At 35.2% G+C, this 16103-nt stretch overlaps 1 protein-coding gene and 1 pseudogene across 1 annotated transcript; both read right to left on the bottom strand.

Moving 5' to 3' along the window:
- Positions 1-7392: 7392 nt before the first annotated feature.
- On the bottom strand, positions 7393-9276 carry LOC113850741 (annotated as a pseudogene).
- A 507-nt stretch (positions 9277-9783) lies between these two features.
- Positions 9784-13836, bottom strand: LOC113850743. Its single transcript, XM_027481292.1, has 2 exons — positions 10523-13836; positions 9784-10309 (listed from the first exon to the last, which is right to left on the bottom strand). Exons 1-2 carry the CDS (start codon positions 13834-13836, stop codon positions 9784-9786), a joined length of 3840 nt encoding a protein of 1279 aa, XP_027337093.1.
- Positions 13837-16103: the final 2267 nt, after the last annotated feature.

A 16103-nucleotide genomic window follows, 5' to 3' on the forward strand; every position in this document is an offset into this window, starting at 1 on the left:
TTAAAATTTTAAAAATAATAATAAAATTCATTTTAATATAAGAAGAAAAAGCAAAACTAAAGTTTTAATTAGGGCTATGCATGAATTGGATTCACACAAAACTAATTAAATTTATTTTCAATCTAATTATATGGATTAAATTTTAAACAATTTATTTTATCTTTTTTAGAATCAGTTTAAAATTTGTTTTGGGAAAGATAATGACATGTAAGGCATAATGATGATGGTGGATCTTAAGACAATACATAGTACATTTCATGTTGTCAAGGTGGAAGTGGTGAAATAGTAAACTCTTATCTCTTTTGACATTAAAGACCATGTTGCTTAACCTAACTTATTGATATATCAAGGTTCACAAGTTTATATGGGATAAACACACATCGTATTGGTTCAGGTTCAAAAGTTTAGAGTTAGGCCTATATATTATGATATTCCTCTTTTACTATCATTATCGTGTCTTCTACTTTTTACCTTATAAAATCAAATATAGAAACATTTGACCAAGTCCTTCTAAACATTCTTTAGATACTAAATAATGTATTATCTTTGTTTTATCAACTTGCAAAAACCTAAAATTGCAAAAATTTTAAAGAGTCATTTAAATAAAAGTATTTGCAAGTACTAAATCATACCTCTAATTTTTTATTCCACAAATGAATGTATGGTTGGTAAATTAATGATCAATCTTTATTAGTCATTTCTTTCAATATTGCCCTATGTATACTTGTTTAGTAGGCAAGTATACCCAACGAAAGTAATATATGTAAACTTCTATTTTTGTTATCTATTAATTTGGTATCGTATGATGATTGTTAATGCATGTTGCTTAAAATTAGGAGAGTTTTAAGTGTGTAAGTTGCAAGATTTTTCGCTGTAGCAAGATGTGTCTCACTGTAGTAAGAAAAGGCATTCAGAATCAAGCTCTCTGAAGTTCTGTCGCTATAACGAGAAGTGGATAAGGTTAGCTCAACTAATCCTCTCGCTGGAGCGAAAAATTCTCGCTGGAGTAAGGAGATTCTCGTTAAAGCAAAAATGACAGATACCAAGGAAAAAAAGATATATGATTTTTTCACTATAGTGAGAGAAGAGCTCACTATAGCGAGAATGTTGCAAGTTGAGGGGTATTTAAAAGTTTTCAAGTTAAGAAACTTGAATTCTAATCCAAGTTATGACCCACTCTTCATTTTCTCTGACCTCTCTCTTTCTTTTTTTCAGAAAACCCTTGATAAACCACAATCTTTCTCCAATCTAAACTTGAAAGTTCACTCTTCTTGATATTTGGTAAGTTCTTGAAGCTTGGTTATCCATTTCCTTGGTTGTTTTCTTGTTTCTCACCTCTAAAAAGGATCTCTTGTGATATTTAGGAAAAACTCAACCTTTTAAACAAGATCTCTAACAAATCTTTTTTTAAAACTTCCATTTCAAGGTAAGAAAAGTTTTTTCTCGTTGCTAAAAGCTTGATGTGTTTATATTCATAAAAATACTGTGGTGGGATGCATGATGGTGGATATATGTTGGATTGAAACATGTTTTATGTGTTTGATGATGTGAATGACCTCTATTTTAAGCATGTGTGTATGTATATTGTGGACTGAGTATGGAGGTAACTGACCTCAGCAATGCTTAATTGATATATGACGTAGTTAATGTACTTGAATGAAATAGAAAGAGGAAAGGATGAACAAAAGATTAACATGGAAATATCAAGTTAGAGTTTGATAAGAAATACAAAAAGAGAAATGGAATGAGAAAGAAAAATGATAAGGACAAGTATAGATAGTTTAGAGATATACTGGGGTATGGAAGATAGAGGCAATTTGAGAAATCTTAAAAAAATAAGGGTAGTGGATACTTTTCTTGAATAGCGCATAACAACTAAGAGTAAGAGCATCATTGGCCTCACATTTATTTCCTGACCACGTTTTTGCTAAAAGAAACTGGGTCAACACACGTTATATCCGTGTACCTACGGCTATCTAGCAACTATCTATGTTAAGGAAGACCTTAAGGGATTTTAAGAGCAATGAATGTGTCGCAACCAGAGACACGATGGGACAACGATGACAAGGAGTCGCCACCAAAGTTTATTAAAGAAAAACATTGGAAAAAACTTTTAATAAAATAATCTTCGAAATCATGTTTGGACTCGAGAGTTGTTTACGCATAGGGAAGGTATTAGCATCCTACGACATCCGTTGATTAAAACGGTTACTTTCTAACTAATTGTGCAAAAATTATTTCAACTTTAAAAATTATTTATTTCATTTTTTAAAGAAAATTATTGATTTTTTTTTCTGATTTTTCATTTATTTTTTTTATTTTTAACAATTTTTTTTAAGTTTTAATTTTTTATATATTTTTTAGAAATACAACAAAAAATTTTGAATTAAAGAAATGAATATATATAAAAAAAATACTATTTTTCTTTTATTTTCGTATTAAATAAATTTAAATAAAATATGACATGATTTTTTATTTTTCTTAAAGTAAGATTTTCTTTTTTTCTTTTTTGTATTTTCTCATTTTTGACAATGAGCTAAAAATCTAATAGAGAAAGTGAAATATTTATAAAATATTATTCTTTTTATTATCATATAAAATAAATTTTAAAAAAATCAAAATTACTATTTTTCTTTTTATTTTCGTATTAAATAAATTTAAATAAAATATGATATGGTTTTTTATTTTTTCTTAAAGTAAGATTTCCCTTTTTTTTTTTTAGTTTTTGAATAGTGCTAAAAATATAATTCAGAAAGTGAAATATTTATAAAATATTACTTTTTCATTATCATATTAAATAAATTTGAATAAAAATCAACCTAATTTTTTTATTGTTAAGCAAAAATTCATTTTTTGCATTTTTTTAAAGAACTAAAGAATTTAGTTTTAATTGGAAAAATGGATTATTTACAAAGTATTATTCTCTTTTTTATTTTTTGAATTGGATAAATTTAAACAAAATTTAATTTAATTTTTTCTCTCTTTTTTTTAAGTATAAAATTCGTTTTTCATATTTTTTAATAAAAAATTAAAAAATTAATTTAAATTAGGAAGATGGATTATTTATAAAATATTATTCATTTTTTATTTTTCATATTAAATAAAATTTAGCTTATTATTTTAGTAAATATTTATTTTTTATTTTTTAAATAAAGAAACATAAAAAATTTAATTTTAATTGAGAAAAGGGATTAATCATAGGATCTTATTGCCTCCTCTCTTTTTTTTTCTTTCTCTTTCTCTTTTTTTTTTTACATTTTTGGCATTAATGAAAATAATCTTAAAACATTTTTTTTCTTTATTTACTTATTCCCCTTTTTTACATAAACATAGAAATTTTGTTTTCCTTTTTTATTATTTTGAATTGCTCATAGTAAAATTTTTTTAAAATAATTTAAACTTCAAAAAAAAATAAAAAAAATAGACTTGACGAGTCAGGTTCCCGCTCCTACGTATCTCCCGTATGCAACAGAAGAATCAAAGCTGTCACATAGTTCTTTTGAAAATTAGGTTTGAAAGAGTTTCAAAAGTGTTAATTTTTTTTTGCTTGATTTTTACTTTATTATTATTATTTTTTATTTATTTATTTTTAAATCCACTCTTGCACGGGGTTCAAGTTAGTACACGACCACTCAATAAACCCTTACGATCCAAGCGATATTAAAGGTGGATCCACCACTCTATCAAAATTACTTGGCCGTTGCGTGGATTTAAAAGCCTCTTTTTTTTATATATATAACCAAAAATGTCTTATCGATATTGGATTTATATATATATATATATATATATATATATATATATATATATATATATATACAATAAGAAATAAACGAGAAATATATAGAACAATAAAAACAAACACAAGAGCAAACAAAATAACAAGAAAATAATCATTGTTTGATCTAGGAATTAGTGTTTATTTTTTGGAATTTGTAAAGAAATTGAAAATTTTAAGATTTACAAAGAAAGAAATAATTTTTAGGGTTTGAAAAATTTAGACTTTTATAATTTGTGAAATGGTTAGGGTTTAAAAAAAGGTTCTTTTTTTTTAGGTTTTTGTAAAAAAGGAATACTTGAGGTTTTTTAAAAATTTATTTTTAGCGTTTTAAAAAAAAAATAACACTTTTAGGTAGAACATGCTTTAGAGTTTGCAAAATGATACTTTTAAGGTTAAAAAAAATGTTTAGGGTTTGTAAAAAAGGAATACTTGGGATTTTTCAAAAAAAAATAATATTTTTAGGGTTTGTAAAAAAGGACACTTTTGGGTAGAAAATGCTTAGGGTTGGCAAAAGGCAAAGCAAACAATGCTTGTTTTTTTAAAAAAATTTAGGGTTTGCAAAAAAGGGACAATCTTTATTTTTAAAAAAAAAGTGATACATTCAATGTGAACTAACCAAATAAGGAAAAGATAGAGATGCAAGCAAAGTACACATAATAAAAACAAAGAGATTTTTGTTTAGAAATAAAAATTTAGACTTTTAATATGAACAGAAAGAAGAAATGAGAACAATATAATAGATGCAGAGGTATTTCATTTAGAAACAAAATTTGAGACTTTTAATATAACAAAAAAAAATATACAAGCAGAAACGAGAGCAAATAATAGAGGAAGAACAAGAAACAAAAGGAAATCTTACTTGATTCGGAGAATAAGAATTTTGTTAGCTTTAACCTTCAACTCTTTTGGTTTACTCTCTTTGTTGACCTCAGGTGCACCTTGGTATGCTCTCGGTTGATTTATTTTCAGCTTTCTCTTCTTTTTCTTCGTTTCCCGAGCTCTCTCTCTCTAGAATTCTCTCTCTTTTTCTCTCTATGCGTTCAAAGTGTCACATAAAAATATGAAGTGTAAAAGTGTCCTTCTAAAGACTTAAGCTTCCTATTTATAGCCACACCTCCTAACCCTAGGTCTTATTTAATTTATTTATTTATTTATTCTTTTTATTAAAAAAAGGTTCCACCTTCTTATTTTTTTGATGGCCACCTCTCACATTTCCTTAAACATCTCATCCACTTCCCTTAAAATCTACTTACTAACCTAAATATCTACATATTTAAAATTTGAAATTTGAAATTTAAAATTTAAAATTTTAATCTCTTATAGACCTAAAATTTAAAATCTTATCTAATTTTTTTTTTTATTATTTATGTATTTATTTATTTTAAGAGGGGACCTGGATAAAATTGGGTATTCACAGTTGCCCCTCTTTACTTATTTCTTACTCAATGATATGAATAATAAAAATTTCATATTATTATGGTAAGAAATGGGTAAAGAAGTGAATCAATTTTATCTGTGGTCCGAAAAAGAGGGCCAGTCAGATCCTAGACTTTTAACAAAGAGTAGACGTGTCAGTCAGATTCTGGACTTTAGACAAAAGGTAATTATGCCAATCAGGTTCTGGCCTTTAGCAAACGATAGACATGTCAGTCTGGCTGTAGACTTTGGACAACAGGTAAACATGCCAGTCAGGTTCTGGACTTTAATAAACGTAGACGTGCCAGTCAGGTTCTGGACTTTTGGCAACAGGTAAACATGCCAATCAGGTTTTGGACCTTAGCGAACGGTAGATATGTCAGTCAGGTACTGGACTTTGGACAAAAGGTAGAGGTTTCAGTCAAGTTCTAAACTTTAGCAAAAGAGTAAGAGTTCCAGTCAGGTTCTGGACTATTTTTAAAAAGAGTAAGAGTTTCAGTCAGATTTTGGACAAGAGTGTTTGCCCATGCATAATGATGCATCATATGAAAAGTGGTATAATGATGATGCAAGAGTAATGCATGATGTGAGACTTTTGAAAGCAATGAAGATGCGTGATGCGAGACTTTTGAAAGCAATGAAGATGCATGATGCAAGACTTTTGAAAGCAATGAAGATGCGTGATGCAAGACTTTTGAAAATAATGAAGATGCATGATGCGAGACTTTTGAAAGCAATGAAGATGCGTGATGCAAGACTTTTGAAAGTAATGAAGATGAAAGTCTTTTCAAAATTACAATAATATTTTCATTTTGAATTTGTGATCTGTCATCCTTACAGAATCGTGTGTCTTCTAGTTTGAAATGAGATTTGACTTTCTGACTCTTTTTGTTATTTGAATTCTTATCAAGGTGTATTCCAATTTGACTGCAATTGACGATCCCCAATAATAGTTTGCAGGGAGATTAAAGCTGTGGAATTTCAATGAGCTTACTGTAATTGCTAGATCTATCAAGACACCTTTGATGCCCATTTCTTTCTTTCTCTACTCATTTCCTTTTGTTTTTGTTTTTTATTTTTGTTTCCTCTTGATATGTGTTTAACAAAATGCACAATGAATTAACCATGGTTAGGTTTAAAGAAGATAACTCTATTTACTCAATAAAGAGAATGTATTTACATGAACAAGCTTTGTTGGATGAGTGGAGAGGGTAAGAGTACATAGCTATTTTGATGAACACTTTCTAGATGAACAATGCTAATATCGTACATGAATAACTTTGACTGCTTCTTTAAACAAACCATGAATTGCCCCAGTTTAGAGCTTCAGAAATACGTTTCTCCCAGAGCCGCAAGCACGTGACTGTCTCCATAGTTGTGAATGACCCTGACCACCCTTTTAGTAAATCATAAGTTGCCCCAATTTAAAGCTTGAGGCACATGCTTCCTAGAGTTTCAATTTTTCATCTTGGAACCTCAAAGGTTTGGATGACGCTTCAATTGTTCGTTTAGACTACCTTTTTGGGTTACAGCTTAATAGTGAGTTATCTTGCCCTAATTTTTGCTTGGATCGCTCTTTCGAGTTTTCAATCCAACGAGCTGCTCTAATTTTTGTCTAGGTCGCCCTTTCGGGTTTTCAACCTAGTGAGCTTTCACCTCTTTTTTTTTTTCAAGGGTAGTATTTTTTAAATGCATCAGAATTCATAGGATATGATAAGTCTTTGCCATCCATGTTCAAAAAAATCAAGGCTCCTCCTGAGAAAGCCTTCTTTACGACGTAAGGTCCTTTATAATTTGGAGTCCACTTACCAATACGACTCTTTTGAATAGGGAGTATCTTCTTGACTACCAAATCCCCTTCTTGAAACTCTCGAGGGTGTACCTTCTTCTCGAACATTCTCTTTAATCTCTTATGGTACAATTGACCATGACACATTGCATTTAACCTTTTTTCCTTCAATAAGGTTTAATTGGTCAAAACGAGTTCATACCTATTCCGCTTCTTCTAATTCAGTTTCCATCAGCACCCTTAGTGAAGGGATTTCAACTTCAATTGGAAGAATTGCTTCCATACCATATACCAAGGAGAATGGAGTTACCCTGATTGATGTGCGGACAGACGTACGATACCCATGTAGGGCAAAGGGAAGCATTTCGTGCCAATCTTTATACGTCACTACCATTTTCTGAATAATCTTTTAAATATTCTTGTTAGCTGCTTCAACTGCTCCATTCATTTTTGGGCGGTACGGAGAAGAGTTATCATGCTGAATCTTGAAATTAGCACATAACTCTGTCATCATTTTGTTATTGAGATTAGTGGCATTATCCGTGATCAACTTATTTGGTAGGCCGTACCGAAATATTAATTCCTTTTTGATAAACCTTACTATTACATTTCGAGTCATATTGGCGTATGAGGTGGCTTCAACCCATTTGGTGAAATAGTCGATTGCTACTAGGATGAAACGATGTCCATTCGATGCCTTAGGCTCAATGGGCCCTATGACATCCATCCCCCACATTGAAAAAGGCCATGGTGATGACAAGACATTTAATGTTGTTGGTGGGATATGGATGTTATCTGCATAAGTTTGACATTTGTGACATTTTTTCACGTATTTGAAGCAATCAGTCTTCACGGTTAGCCAATAATAGCCAGCCCTTAAGATCTTTCTTGCCATGGCATGTCCATTTGCATGTGTTCCAAAGGAGCCTTCATGAACTTCTCTGATAATATTTTGTGCTTCATTGGCATCCACACATCTAAGTAGTATCATGTCATGATTTTTCTTGTAGAGTATCTCACCATTTAAAAAGAAACTCATTGCCAATCTTGTTAGAGTTCTTTTGTCATTCTCTGAAGTTCCTGACAGATACTCTTTATTTTGGATATACTGCTTGATGTCGTGGTACCATGGTCGTCCATCTAACTCTTCTTCTACTAGTTGGCAATAAGCTGGCTGATCGCGATGTTGAATCTTTATAAGCGGCATATCTTTTTCGTTGCTCAATTCGAACATAGACGCTAGGGTAGCTAATGCGTCTGCCAATTGATTATTCTCCCGTGGGATATGATGAAAGGTGATTTCCTCAAATTGCTTTATCAACTCTCTCACAAAAGCTTGATAAGGGATTAGCTTGCCATCTCTAGTCTCCCATTCACCTCGCGATTGATGAATCACTAAGGCCGAATCACCATATACGTCAAGAATCTTGGCTTTTGATTCTATAGCTGCTTGAATCCCTAGAACTCATGCTTCATATTCTGCCACATTATTTGTACAATCAAAAGATAGCCTTGCTGTGATTGGGATATGGTGTTTCTCTGGGGAGATTAACACAGCGCCAACTCCATGTCCCAATGCATTGGAGGCCCCATCAAATAGCATGATCCATTTTTCCTTTCCTGACCCTTCTTCTTTAAACAAAGTCATTATGTCTTCATTGGGAAATTCACATTGCATTGACTGGTAGTCGTTTACTGGCTGGTGAGCTAGGTAGTCTGCTAGGGCACTGCCTTTAATTGCCTTTTGAGTGACGTACACAATGTCATATTCAGATAAAAGTACTTGCCAACGAGCAATTCTCCCAGTGAGAGCAGGCTTTTCAAAGATATACTTGATTGGATCCATCTTTGATACCAACTAGGTCATGTGGCTAAGCATATATTGTCTCAATCGGCTGGCAGCCCAAGTTAAAGCACAACAAGTTCGCTCCAACAATGAGTAATTGACTTCATAATTGGTGAATTTTTTGCTTAAGTAATAAATGACATGCTCTTTTCTTCCAAAGTCATCATATTGCCCCAACACACAACCCATTGATCCATCGAGTATTGTCAGGTACATGATTAAGGGTCTTCCATGAACTGGTGGAATCAAAATTGGAGGGTCCTGTAAGTACTGCTTGATTTTCTCAAAGGCTTCTTGGCAATCATCATTCCATTTCATTGGTTTATTTTTGCGCAATAACTTGAAAATTGGTTCACATGTAGCGGTCAATTGGGATATGAATCGGGCAATATAGTTTAGTCTCCCTAAGAACCCTCGAATTTCTTTTTCTATGTTGGGTGGTGGCATTTCAAGAATTGCTCAAACTTTGTTAGGATCCACTTCTATCCCCTTTTGGCTAACTATGAATCCAAGTAGCTTGCCAGACTTCACGCCAAAGGCACATTTGGCTGGATTCAATCTCAGCTTGAACTTCCTCAGTCGCTCAAATAGCTTCTGAAGAAGAACAATATGATCCTCTTCACTTCTAGATTTTGCAATCATGTCATCTACATACACCTCAATCTCTTTATGCATCATATCATGAAATAAGGTCACCATTGCTCTTTGGTATGTTGCCCCGACATTTTTTAACCCGAACGGCATAACTTTGTAGCAAAAGGTACCTCAAGGTGTGATGAATATAGTCTTTTCTCTATCTTCTTCTGCCATTTTGATCTGATTATATCCTAAGAAACCGTCCATGAAGGAGAAGAATTAGTGTTGGGCTGTGTTGTCTACAAGCATGTTGATGTGAGGCAGTGGAAAATCATCTTTAGGACTAGCTCGGTTCAGATCTCGATAGTCTACGTACATTCAGACTTTTCCATCTTTCTTAGGGACAGGCACTATGTTTGCAACCCATTGTGGATATTTTGCAGCAATTAGGAAACCAACATCAAGTTGTTTCTTCACTTCTTCTCTGATTTTTAAGGACATTTCGGGCTTCATCCGTCTTAACTTTTGCTTGATCGGGGGACATTCTGGCCTTAGTGGTAATTTATGTTCCACAATATTTGCATCGAGGCCAGGCATGTCTTGGTATAACCATGCAAAGATGTCCTTATATTCATAGAGGAGTTCTATCAACTTGCGGCGCTCATTCTCTTTCAATAAGGTGCCGATTTTGACTTCATTTTTCTCTTCTCCGAGGCCCAGATTAATCATCTTTGTAGGTTCTTGGTGGGGCAAAATTTCTTTAGTTTCTTGCTTTACTAGCCTTAGCAGTTCAGGAGAAAGATCGTGCTCATGCTCAGTTTCATTGCTAGCTTGATTAATGAGACATTCAACATTACTCTGAGCGATATTAGCATTGACACTTTTGAGTATATCATCGTCAGGTCTGCACAATTTATAGTTTGCAATAACAAAAAGATAAGAAGATAGCAAAAGGTCTAATAATAAGAAAGGAATGAAATTTTATTGGAAAATTCAAAATGCATTTTATTGATAATATCAAAAGGAAATATGTATGCCCGATTCAATAAAACAAAATAAAGAAAAACAAATATCCTAAAGCCTTGGGCAGAGCAATAGAATCAGCATTACAAATTACTTGAATTTTGAATCTAAAATCACAGGAAGCTCAATGATCTCCCAATTGCCGATCTCTGTATTCGGCGAGCACGCCCAAACTAAATTAACATGTTCATCTCCGTGGGTATCTTCCTCAACAGCAGCCACTGGATCTGCAAATTCAAATCCTGCACTTTGAAAGCTTTGTAGGAGATCACAAAAGGGGATCCTTCCAGTTTCAGGCTCTCTATTTTCTAATTTGGCCATCCTCTTTTCTCTTCTCTCAGCTATTATCCTTCTTTTATCTGCCCTTGTTGGCCTATAACCAAGTCCAAATTGATCTTTATTGTCAATTGGTTTAGGCAACTCAATCAATCCTTGCTCATTTTTGCCTAACCCGCATCCAGGCCAGTAACCTTCCTCAAGCATAACTCTCGCTATCATCATAGCTGTATCTGATGGTTGTGGCTTCATGACATATGTTCCCTCCCCCACATACGTCGTATTAGCAATCTCGAGTGCCTGGAATGAGGTTTCCAGAGCCTCTTCAGTGACGTCAATGTAAGGGGTGGATGAAGGCTTAGTTACTAACAGGTCCTCTTCAGCTGAGACAATGACTAACTTGTCATCTATAATAAACTTCAGTTTCTGGTGAAGTGTAGAAGGTACAGCCCTTGCACAGTGAATCCATGGTCTACCCAAGAGATAGCTATAGGCCGGTGCGATATCCATCACATGGAATGTTACCTCAAAGATAATAGGTCCAATCATCACCGGTAAAGTTATTTCCCCAATCACTTCTCTTTGAGAGCCATCGAATGCTTTAACCACCATGGTACTTGGCTTCATGTATGATCCATCTGATGATAACTTTGCTAGGGTCATTTTAGGCATTACGTTTAGTGAAGAGCCGTTATCAATTAAGACTCTTGCCAAGATATGATCCATACACTTCACAGAAATGTGCAAAGCTTTGTTATGTCCCGCTCCTCCCACGAGAATTTCGTCATCAGTGAATGTAAGATAATTATTAGCACTGATGTTGCCCACAATACCTTCTAACTTGTCAACTGAGATATTATGGACAACGTGAGCCTCATTTAAGACTTTCAACAATGATTTTCTATGAGGTTCTGAGTTTATCGTCAATGACAACAATGATATTCTAGCAGGAATTCGGTTTAGTTGGTCCACCACCATATACTTGCTCTGTTTTATGAGCTTCAAAAACTCACAGGCCTCTTCATGAGAGACCATTTTCTTTTGTTTCCCCTTTTTGTCTTTAGCTATTGAGTCAGTTGCCTTGGTGCCCTCCTTTCCACAATTATTCCTCTTTTCTATCAACTGTTCATTCCTCAATTCCTCAGGAGTATAGATTCGACCACTCCGAGTCATACCTCCGACACCAGCGATATTTGTAACATCAACAGCATGGGAATCAATGTCCTCTGATTGACTCTCTCCATGATTATTAGTGTAAACTTTCACATCATATTTCCAAGGTATCGCTTTATTGTCCTTATATGGGAAAGGCATAGGGACTCGTAAAGTGATGGGCTTTGGTAGAGTAGATACCAATGCGATTCTTTTCTTAGTGTAATGGATCACTAAAGGTTTTGGGCTGTTTGAGGTCAACTCGTCAACTGCTAACACTTCTTGATCAATCTTAGAGCAACTAATTTGAATTAATTGCTTATCCATAAGGTCTTGCAAAGTGTGGGTAAATTCAATACATTCCTCCAATGTGTGGGTTGCATTAGGATGAAACTCACAACCATTTCCTCTTTCTGAACATCGCTTAAGTAGTCCAAATTTGCACATTTCTCTAAAAATGGACTTCAATGAGGTCTTCACTTCTTCAACTTTTCTCCTCAAGAATTGTTCTCTGCCTTCATTAATGAGGTTGATAGACGGTCCCTGATGACCTGGCAAAGGATTGCTTCCGATATTGGGATTCTTCTCCTCAAAACTTATCCACCCTACATTAATCAAATCTTGCACTATAAACTTTAGTGCCTTACAATTTTCTGTGGAATGGCCAACAGCACCTGCATGGTATTCGCACCTAGCATTGGGATCATACCCCCTGGGATATGGGGGTTCCAGGGGTTTCATGGGACAACGCACCACCATTGAGCTCTGCAGTAACTGAGATAACAGTTCTGTATAGGTGATAGGGATGGGGTCGAAGTGAACTGATTTTCGGTCTTGATAGTTTTGGGGTCTAGCTTGGTTAGGATAAGTGTGATGGGCTTGGTTGGTTTGGGGTGGTTGTATAGGGAGTGTGGAGGATGGATTTTGTGTGTTGGGATGGTAAGATTTATAGGGGGTATGGGCTGGTCTACGGTCGACTTTTCTAGAGGGGTGAAACGTTACTGCATTGGCTTCCCCTTCTTTCTTTTTCCCAGGTCCACTCAATGGCCTCTTGATGCTAGTTGCCCCCGTAGCATATGCAATTTTTCCACTTCTCATGCCACTTTCTACTCTTTCTCCTATAATGACAACGTCAGAGAAGTTTGCAGAGATACTTCCAATCATCTTGTCATAATAGGGAGATCTAAAAGTATCAATGAATAAAGAAACCATTTCCTTTTTTGAAAGGGGTGACTCAACCTGTGCTGCCGTCTCTCTCCATCTTTGAGCATATTCTTTAAAAGTTTCATGGTCTTTCTTCATCATGGTTTGAAGCTCTAATCTATCAGGAGCCATGTCAATGTTGTACTTGTATTGCTTCAGGAAAGCATCAACCAGATCCTTCCAACAACGAATACGAGTACGTTCCAGATGCATGTACCAATTTAAAGCTGCCCCAGTTAGACTATCTTGGAAGACATGGATTAACAACTTGTCATCACGGGCATGCGACGCCATTTTCCTGCAGTACATTGTTAGGTGACTCTTTGGACATGTAATGCCTTTGTATTTATCAAATTCTGGTGCTTTAAATTTTGGAGGAATTACTAGGTCTAGCACCAAGCAAAGGTCAATTGCGTCTCCAATACCGTAACTATTACCCTCAACAGCTCGCAACCTGTCTTCCAAGAGTTGCAACTTCCCTTTAGAAGGATCATCCTCATCTGGCTGAAACTCTTCAATAGTGGGATGAAAAGATGTGTTAGCAATACCAATGCGGGTAGGTGGATTCCCTTGGGTGCTCAGGTTGATAGTTTGCTGTTGAAGGATAACCTGTGGGTTAGGAATAGTATCCTTTGGCAATATAGGAAAGGTTTGAGGGCTTTCGGTGATGTTTGAGGGCATGCCTGGGGGTTGGGTAGATTGTTGTTGAGTGATTAATGAATCACTTATAGCTGAAGGTGCATTATTGTATGATGAAAATTGTGCCTCTTGAGCCATAGGTGGTGCATAGCCAGCTGGGAGGCCATAAGGTGGGAATTGAGCCTCTTAAAAATTAGTCTGTTGGACAGGCCCAGTGGGATGCAATGTTAGTGGTGCCATTGTCCCTTGGGGGATGAAGCTGGGTGGATACGTGGGAGTAGCAGGCGGTCCTTCATTAACTGGCGTGATCCCCTCAGTGTTTCTCCTTTTCAAAGATTGCAGTATTTCAAGAATTCTGGCCATTTGATCTTTCAGTTGGTTGACTTCATTTCTCAACTCTTCATTGTATTGTTCTAATTCGTCCATGATCTTTGACTGGCAACGCGTTCTGTAAGGATGTCTGATTCGCAATTTTGCTAATTTTAATTATGAAAAGAGCATGATGAGTAAAAAGAAGACTACTAGAATGAATATGTTTTTGTTAAATATTCAATGTTTTTAGAGAAGTCCCTACTTTTCAACGCTAGAGGCAAATCCCCCTTAGGTCGAGCAGTAGTTGACACTCAGTCTAAGGAAGCATTCACTTCTCAATAGCCGAGATCTTACTCATTAGCAATGCATCATATGCCTCTTGCTCTCATTCCATGGCAAATCACTTCGGTTAAGAATGAGGGTATCCTCAATAGGTGAGATTTGTATTAAAGCCAAATATGAACGCCACAAATAAATTTTATCCCATATCAAATAGAATAAATACAGTGTCATTTTCAAGTGAAGGAATTACACATGCACCCTAAAACTCATAGCAAGGTTTTTACAATATCTGAAGAACATAATGACTTTAAGAGGAAACACAATCTCATCGTTCCTCTAGTACTCTTCCTTTGCTTCTCGAAAGTGTTCTAACAGTTGTGTGGTGTGACGTTGGACGCAGTCATACATGTCATCGCACCTCTTCATCCACTCCCTCTTCCTTTCCTGTTCGTACTCGGCTCGAATGCGCCATTTATATTTCTCATTCTCAAGTGCTTCATTTTGGTTTTGTAATTTCCTCTCCCTTTCAAGAGTCTCGGTCAATTCTCTCTTTAACATATTCATTTCATCTTGCGCTCCCTTCATTTTAGAGAGGGATGCCTCCTTCTCTATCTTCAGAGCCTCCGTCAGCATGTTTATTTCATCTCACATTCTTTTCATTTTTGAGAGAGAAGCTTCTTCTTTCTTCTTTCTTTTTACCCCTTTACCATTTGAGTTGTCAAACCCGTCGGCACATTGATCTTTAAATGATTTATTTCTCGATCTTTCTTTTGACATTATCTCTTGAGCCGATCAACCTCCACCTTGGCATATTCTCCTTCCTCTTCCAATAATCTCATTTGTGCTTTTACTCCTTCTAACTGGGTCATCAAGGAAGTCACTGCTTCATTGGGTGCTTGAGAAGATTTCTTTTCTTGACAATCTGCTTTAGGGGCTTGATTTTGGGTACTTCTAGCTTCCCTCCACTCTCAATATTATGGTGAGAAGGTCACACAAGGTTTACCCAGTTCCTTCTCTCCCTTTCTTCTAACATTCTCCAATGCAGCTTTGATTTCTTCTAGACGCTTATTTGCACCATCTCCAGTATACTGGAATATCAGTCCTCCCAATTCTTCATTCCTTGGCTTGGTTTGAGTCCATTTGAGTTATCTGAGAGCTACAGTTGGAGTATATGCTATGCATCCTCTTGGTCCCATCAAAGGCACACTTGAAAACTTTCCGCAACTAACAATGGTGTCTCTGGGGTGGTACCAAGGACATACCCATGGAAAATTTTCAGCATTGAATCTCAAGAAGTCTTCTTTCCATAGTCGAGAGTCTTGTTTTTTGATTGGAATGCGATGAAAACTCCTCAAAGGATCGGGTATTTGACCTATATGATTTGCTGCATAGAGATGGGTTGTGAACCAAATAAATAGTAAATGAGAACAACATCGTAATGTACCCCCTTTTCTCTGATGACATACTTCCATAGAAAGTAAAGTACCTGCTAAGATAGCTGGAACTGGATTCACTCTGTTTGTTTCATATTGGTAAAATACATCCATAGCAGCTTGGTCTACAAAACCTGAGGTGAATGGGAATATAACTAATCCATAGATTAATAATGCGAGAGTCTTGTTGAAATTGTCCCAATTCCCTTGCTTGTATAACGACTCCAGATATTCTTCTAAATAGCCCTTCTTCCAACCCTGAACTGATCCCCTGTTCTCAAACTCGGCTCGTTCTGTGCTTGGGCCGATAAAAGCAGCTATTTTCCTGGATCCCACGTAGTTTCCTCTATACAGATATACCTTATTGTCTTCCTTGAT

The sequence above is a fragment of the Abrus precatorius genome, unplaced genomic scaffold, assembly GCF_003935025.1.
Source record: "Abrus precatorius isolate BTA unplaced genomic scaffold, Abrus_2018 Scaffold9, whole genome shotgun sequence".
Lineage (NCBI taxonomy): Eukaryota > Viridiplantae > Streptophyta > Magnoliopsida > Fabales > Fabaceae > Abrus > Abrus precatorius.

Bases quoted from the DNA above. Each gene is read 5' to 3' on its own strand.
- LOC113850743 (XM_027481292.1), bottom strand. From the start codon at position 13,836: ATGGCTCAAGAGGCACAATTTTCATCATACAATAATGCACCTTCAGCT. The intron at 10,310-10,522 runs GTAATTTGTAAT...TAAATTGTGCAG, and splicing joins ATTTTAGATTCAAAATTCAA to ACCTGACGATGATATACTCA.